At 63.0% G+C, this 7,197-nt stretch overlaps 1 protein-coding gene across 1 annotated transcript in view; it reads left to right on the forward strand.

Annotated features, from left to right (window-relative positions):
- Positions 1-7,197, forward strand: part of SHANK2 (SH3 and multiple ankyrin repeat domains 2) — a 563,331-nt gene that overhangs the window by 544,620 nt on the left and 11,514 nt on the right. Inside the window, exons 28-29 of the mRNA XM_010837814.1 lie at positions 3,671-3,801; positions 5,367-5,478. Coding sequence (XP_010836116.1) covers positions 3,671-3,801; positions 5,367-5,478 — 243 coding nt within the window. The remainder of the gene's footprint in view (positions 1-3,670; positions 3,802-5,366; positions 5,479-7,197) is intronic.

Genomic DNA, 7,197 nt, shown 5'->3' on the forward strand with positions numbered 1-7,197 from the left:
CGCTTAGCTTTCTCAGGAACCATGTCATGGAGGAGACCCTACGGGTGCCCTCTCACCTGAGACACCCCAGGGGGCCGGCAGGACCCCCTGTTCAAGGTCACCAGGACGGACAGGCTTCCTGGATGTCCCCGAGATTAGGACGCGTTTTGTGAAGCGACCGCCCGAATCGCCGTAGGATCTGAGAGTCCGAAACTTAGCCATGCCAGGCGTTTCCAGAGCAGCGGGGGTCGCTCTCCTGATGGTTCTGAGGAGCGGGGCTGCTGGATCTAGCCCAGAACATGGCCCCGGACAGATAGGGGTCCAGGGATGTGCGGGTGGTCTGCAGTGGGTGGGCGCCCCATTTCCCCCCGGGGGAGACTGGGCCACCGGTGCCTGGTGTCAGCCTGGCGTCGGCTTCCTCTCCTTGCCCCAACTTGGGGGGTGTCATTCCACTCCTTAATTCGATGCCTCCCTCCTGCAGACCACGCCAGTGACGTCTGCTGAACGACCTGGGGCTTCCCCACCAGGGGAGCTCGGGCACGCGGGCGACTCGGCCTGTGCTTGGGGCAGTGCTCGTGCCTGGGGGCTCCGGGGTCAGGCAGGAGCACCCCACTCATGCTCTGGTCCCCAAGAGAGACGGGGCTGCCTGCGGCCTGCCCCCCAATGCTTGACATCCACCCCCCGACCCAGGAAGTGTGCAGCCTGTGGACGGTGGGCACCATGCCATATGTTTGCTTAGAAAATGAAAATACAGGGTCACTTCCGGGGTGTTTGCATCAGCTCATTCCTAGATTGTTTCTGAAGACTTGACAGTTTAGCCTCGTTGGCAGGGTGGCCTCTGGCCTCGGAGTGCTTCACTGTAAGGCCGCAGGGCTGGACTCACTAATCTCAGCACCGACAGAGACCCAATCCCAGGCTTGTGTAAATGAAGCAGAATAATCCTGTGAGCCTAGAAGCAGGAACAAATACCTAGTCTCACAGCGTTCCTGAAAAGCCTTCGTGTGCCAGTGAAGAAGCCCTGCACCACGGGGCTGTGCAGGCTTGAGACGAGCCCCCGAGGGGCCCGCGCCCCGGGGCACGTGGCCCAGGGCTGCCCTCTGCATCTGAATTGAAGAAACCACATTAACCCACCCTCACTGAGAAACAGAATAACAGCCCCCAACACAACCCCCGCAGAACAAGATGCTCTCGTGTATCCCGGCTCCAAAGAATGCGTAAGGGACATGGAGACCAGAGGGCAAAGGTTTACACAAAGGCCGGGATTGTCCACTTCAGGGTCACCATGGCTCCAGGGACACACCTCCAAATACACCCCCAAACCACCCATTCGGATGCGGTGTGGTGAGCACAATGCTGACTTCTCGATCGGCCTGATGAGGCAGCCCGTTCCAACGGCAAGCCCGGATTTCCTCCCTCGGCAGGGCTTGGCGAGCTCCCCCCGGGTCCTGGAGTTCCAGCAGCGCGAAAGGCGTCCGCTCCTCGGTTATTCAGTCTGCAGGACGGGGACAGTCCCCCTACAACCGGGTTCTTGTTAAGATGAGAAACGGCATGAAGGCGCCCCAAAGTCCCAGCAGGGTCGCCTTTGCCTCCCCTCACACACCCACCGTTGAGGGCTTTTGGCAGTGCCTGCCATGCCTGGGACCCCAAGACCACAGTGTCTGCCAGCTCGGTCCAGGCCTGTGAGGATCCTGGCTCATGGTCCAGCCTGCTCAGTGGGGTGGACCAGCCCTGTGAGCTGGGCAAACCCCAGACGTGGACTTGCGGGGTCCCGCTAGGGACAGGAGGTCTCAAAGACCCAGCTGTGTAACTGTCTATGTCAGGAACTCCGTCCTGCTCTGGAGCCCCTCACTGGGCCCCCACGGGAGGCCCTGCAGGCTGCAGCCACTCGGCCTTGCCCTAACGGGGGCATCCCCTCACCCGGGGGAAGGGCAGCATGCCTGAGCTGCATGGGCTGAAGCTGAGGCTGGGCCCAAGAAGATGGCCAGACCCGTGGATGGACGTTCCTGTGCAGGAGCCAGCCCTGGCCCCCGCCATCCCTGGAGAAAGAGCCACACCCCAGCCGAAAAAAGGCCGGCAGCCAGTGAGGGGCCTGGATTCCGGGGACGGGCCGGGGGGACCTGCGGTCATCACAGACCTGTCAAGGGGGCCACCCGAGGACCCCGCATCCCACAGCTGGAGGGGCAGGAGGTGGGGGAGCCCAGCACAGCAACAGTGAGAGCCCCACCCGGAGAGAACCCCGGCCCAGGCCCGAGGGCACCAGCTTCACGGAGGAGGCGCACTGCTGGGACGGGGGTGGGTGCAGGGCCTCGCGAGGCAAGAGGGTTCCTGGCCCCGGGAACACGGCAGGCAAGAGCACGGTGACCGTGGCTGGGGGGTCCCCACCAGACACAGGTGCTTCCGACCGACTCCCAAAGGGCGGACACTTACTATGTCCCACACAGCCATGGGGGAAAGGCTGGAAGAGCTGTGGGTCCCAGGGCAAGGAGGATTGCTGGGGGATCCCCCCCATGCTGCCGCCGCCTGAACCCCTCTGCCTTTCCAGGCCAGGTGCGCTGGCACTGTGGGACCCTGGCCCTGGTCCGGGACGTGGTCCCGAGAAGCCAGCATCCTGCCTGTTGGTGGTGGGCTGGCCCCCTTGGGCCCCTCTTGTTGGGGGTCTGGGGGAACTTTTCCAGGGGCCGAGCTCCTCCTGGATGGCCCCTGCTAAAGGCAGCTGCTGCAGCAGCTTAAACCGGCACCAGGGTGCCAGTCCTGTGATTCAACACTGCCCTCGCAGCTTGGGGTCTGCCAAGACCCCAGAAGCCTGGGCCTTTCTGACGGCACGAGTTTTGTGGGGCATCACAGGACCCCAGAAGGGGCTGGGGTTCAGCTCGTAGAAGACCCCAGGCCATGGACAGAACGCTCTGGGACTGCAAGGAGAGTGCAGTGCTTCACGGGGTCCCACCAGGCCCTCCTCACACTGGCTTCCCGCTCCCCAGGGGCACCTCCCGTCTCAGCAAACCAGGGTCCCCTTCCAGACACTGATGCCTGAGTGCAGTTGCCGGGTTCCCCCCCCCCAAAAAACAAACATTTAAATTTACGTTTTCAAATAATTTCTTAAGCTGTAAGCATCACTAATAACTGATCCTCAACTTGCTTATTCACAAGCCACTGAGAAGGTCCACCTTCTGGGGGGAAGGGGACCCCACACACACAGCAAAGCCTAGACTTCCACTGGCTTCTGAGTTGGGGGGCTGCCTCTGCTCCCGAGCCCCACCCCCTACCTACACCCACACTGCCCAGTCGCCTCCATCCTTGGGTGCTGGGTCCTGAGACCCTAGCAACTGCATTTACAGAGGAGCCACAGGTCTGAGCTCTTAGAAAGAAATCCCCAACGCTGACTGAGCTCCCACCTCCCGGAATGAGCAGCGCTAGTGTGAGCAAAGCAAGACCCTCGAGCCCCAGGGCCTTGAGGGCTGCGTTGCGGCTGGGAGGGTCTCCTCTCCCTCCCGTCCACATGCGGGGCGGGCGGCCGGGTCCTGTCCGTGTCCGTGCTTGTGGCTGAGGCATGCGTGCTCCGTACCACTTGCACGAGAAAAGCTTTCTTCAAACGCAAAAGGCACGTGGGCACTTTGCTAACAGCCCCCTGCCCCATTGTGTTTTGGGGCCTCAGTCACTGACGCCCATCCTGACGGTCCTGTTTCCATTGCAGATAAACCCGAGGAGATCGTCCCAGCCTCCAAGCCATCCCGGGCTGCCGAGAGCGTGGCGCTGGAGTCCAGGGTGGCCACCATCAGGCAGCGGCCCACCAGCCGGTGCTTCCCCTCCGTCGCGGACATGAACGTGAGTGGCCGGGCCGGGGAGGGGCTGCGGGTGGGTGTGAGTGGACTGCAAGGTGCCGGATCACCCTCCCTGGCCTCCACACCCGGAGCCCTGATCTGAGCGCACCAGGCGGGCACCCCAGTCCAGGGGAGACCAGCAGCAGAGGACTGACCACTCACCGTGGACCCGCTCCCTTGGCACTGAGGGTCTTCCCACAGGACACCTGGGGCAAAGCAAGCCTCCAGGTGGAAGAAGCCCAACCCACCCTCGTGGCAAGCTGAGTCCTAGCACACACCGGGGATCCTGCGTCTCCGAGGTCTCAGGCCCCCGTGAGTCCCAGGGGCCACGTCCTGCCTGGGAAGTGGCAGAGACCACTGGCCGCCAGCCGAGCCCAGCAGGCTGCTTCTCTCAGGTCCCAGACATGGCTCTCTGCACCCCCAGCTTCAAGCCTGTGGCCAGAGCTCAGCGCTGTCCGTGACACTGAAGTATTTTCTCTGACTCCGCTTCAGACTGACTCACTCTGTTTAATCTTGCCTTTTCTTAATAATGGCGAACCGGCACACTCAGATGGCAAAGAATCTGCCTGCAATGCCAGAGACCTGTGTTCGATCTCTGGGTTGGGAAAATTCCCTGGAGGAGGGCATGGCAACCCACTCCAGTATTCTTGCCTGGAGAATCCCATGGACAGAGGAGCCTGGCGGGCTACAGTCCATGGGGTCGCAGAGAGTCGGACACGGCTGAGCGACGGACACGTGCGCTTTCTTTCACCTTTCTCAATGACACCGTGAGTGTCGTTAATTTGGTGTGCTGGTTTCCTGTAATACACATTAACGGTAACAGGATGTTCATGCTGCCCCCACATCTCAGGCCCTCTGGAAGCGACTACCCTTCATGGTAGCCCCACACCCACCCTGTCCCAGAGACTCCAAGCCCAGCACCGGCAAGAGAGCAGGACCGGCCGGGCAGAGCCCAGAGCCCGGTGAGGCGGGGTCTCAGAGGAGCAGACCCCTTAGAGCTCGCGCCCAGGTGTCCTTGGGGCTCTAATCCATCTGTGCCCTGAGTCGCCCTCCAATGCCTCCGGGTGGGGGCCGGCCAGCAACCTCGGCTTTGCAATCCAGAAGCGGCAGGCGGGGTGGGGGCCGGCCAGGGGATCTGCTCTCGGTGCAAAGGAGGGGCGTGCCAGGCTCCTCCCAGGCCAGGGGAGAAGGGCAGGGCCTCCACGGGTCCCACACGCTCGCTCGCTCCGCACCGCACTTGGCGGGTCCCCCACCGCGGCCACTGCCGTCTGCTGCCCTCGGAGGCGGACGTGGCCAGGGTCCAGGGCCCAGCGCCGGATGCTGTTTCCTCCAGGACATGCGTCCTGGCCCTTCTCTTGCAGAGAGACGTCAGGCAGACCTTGGCTCCACCGAGCAGGGGCCACCAGGGTTTTGAGGGCAAGGAGGGCCCCCTTCTGGGTCCTGGATGCTCAGGTGCTCCCAGGACAGCTGGGGGAAGCCAGGTGGCAGGGCTCCAAGGCCAGGGCACCATGTCTGCCGGCCACGGTGGGGGCTGATCCGCTATGTCTCACTCGGCTCTCCGGTTTGCAGTCCGTGTACGAACGCCAGGGCATTGCCGTGATGACGCCCACTGTCCCCGGGAGCCCAAAGGGCCCGTTCCTGGGCCTCCCTCGAGGTACGATGCGAAGGCAGAAGTCAATAGGTAAGCAGCGTGGCCGCACCCACAGAGGTGGCCCTGGGCCCTCGGCGGGCCCCTCGGTGACCCCACGCCTGCCCACTGGAGGGCAGGCCCCCAGTCTCACCCCGGGGAGCCCCTGACCCTGTGAAACTTCCCTGCCCTCTGGAGTCCAAATCCAAGATGACCTCCGACCTCACAAGCCAAGTATCCGTGATGATAGCAGCAGGGGGAGGGTCCACAGTCCAGACGGGGTGTGGCGGTGGGCGGGCGAGGTTCTGGGATCCCCTCACCCCTGCCCTGCGTGGTGAGTGACCGGCAGGGTGGGCCCATACCCCCGCGAATGGCCACGGCCGCGTTCTGGGGTGCATTCAGTGGACACACTGCTTGGGGTGGCCGGGCCAGTGTCTCGCTCCGTGGGGGGACGGTACTGTGGCGGGAGGGCACTGATGCCATCTTGTTGACGTCACTTGCTTCCTACCGACTCGGTTCCGAGCGAGGTCAACTCGACCCCCTGAGCCCAGCCCTGCCTCTGCCGCGTGAATGCCAGAGGCCCTCCGGCCACCTGCAGACACTGGGCGTGTCCAGCACGGGGGCTGCGGCCAGCGGCGCTGTGGCTAGTTCGAGGGGGGCCGTGGCAGGCAGGACCTGAGTGATGAGGGACGGCGGAGGTGGCGTCTGCGGATCCTCAAAGCCCCTGCCCCAAGGAGCTCGGGGCCCCGCAGGGCGGCGCGCACGCCACCTCCTGCCCCAGCTCTCGAACTGGTCAATAACAATCAATTTCCTCCTGTCAGACAGCAGAATCTTTCTATCAGGTGAGTGGACCTGACAGTTCAGAGTCTGTAATGTGAATGTAACGGTTCCCTCCATAAGGCGTATTCGTAAATCACTCCTTGGAGGCACACGGGGCCACGGGCCGTGTCCCTGCCTGCTGGGATGCCCTCCCAAGAGCCGTGTGAGATTTGGAATACCCTTATCGGGCAGAAGTTTCCTTTGGGATACGCTACTGGAGTCTGCCCCGGGAGCTTCTTTGATTGAAGTTCTCCATTCCGTTACCGCTTTGAAAACCCTGCATGGCCCCCCATCATGATCCGCGTACCTGTCTCTCCGTGTCTGCCTCCCGCTTCCCAGGTCCAGAGTGCGTCCTGGTGATGTTTTTTATATTTTGAACTCTCGGAAAGAACCTGGAAGCCCACCTAAAGGGCACCCCGGAGCTCTGGGCCCCAACACGGCCGTCTCCCCCGTGGGTCCCCAGGACCCTCTCACCCAGCCCCACAGGCTTCATTCGGCCCAGCCGTGAGTGGGGACCTCATGACGGACCCCCAGTTGTGCAGTCGGACTGTGATGAGTGGGGACCGTGGTGAACCGCCAGGCCTATCAGCCCAGCCCAGAGGGTCTCAGGACCCAGAGGAGCTGTGTTCGCTCGGATACTACTCCTGGGGTCCTGGTTAGAAGGTCAGGGCTAACCAGCCATCCTACTCGGGACCCAGGAACTCCAGGACCCTTGGGGGGCCCAGATAAGTCAGGCAACAAAATGGGCCGCTGTCGAGCGGACGAGGCCGCCCTGGGGACCGAGGCCCCTTCCGCCTCCCTCAGCCGGTGTAGCAGCTGGTGTGCCCTTTCCTCTCGCTTCCAGTGGGCAGCTTCACAGCCTCAGTCCCAGACCCCAGAACGCCTCCCTGGGCAGCCTGGCCAGGTCTGAAGGAATAGAAGCCCCCTGATCCCAGCTGCCCCAGATCGGAAGAG

Source organism: Bison bison, unplaced genomic scaffold (genome assembly GCF_000754665.1).
Source record: "Bison bison bison isolate TAMUID 2011002044 unplaced genomic scaffold, Bison_UMD1.0 scf7180017864080, whole genome shotgun sequence".
NCBI classification, from domain to species: Eukaryota; Metazoa; Chordata; class Mammalia; order Artiodactyla; family Bovidae; genus Bison; species Bison bison.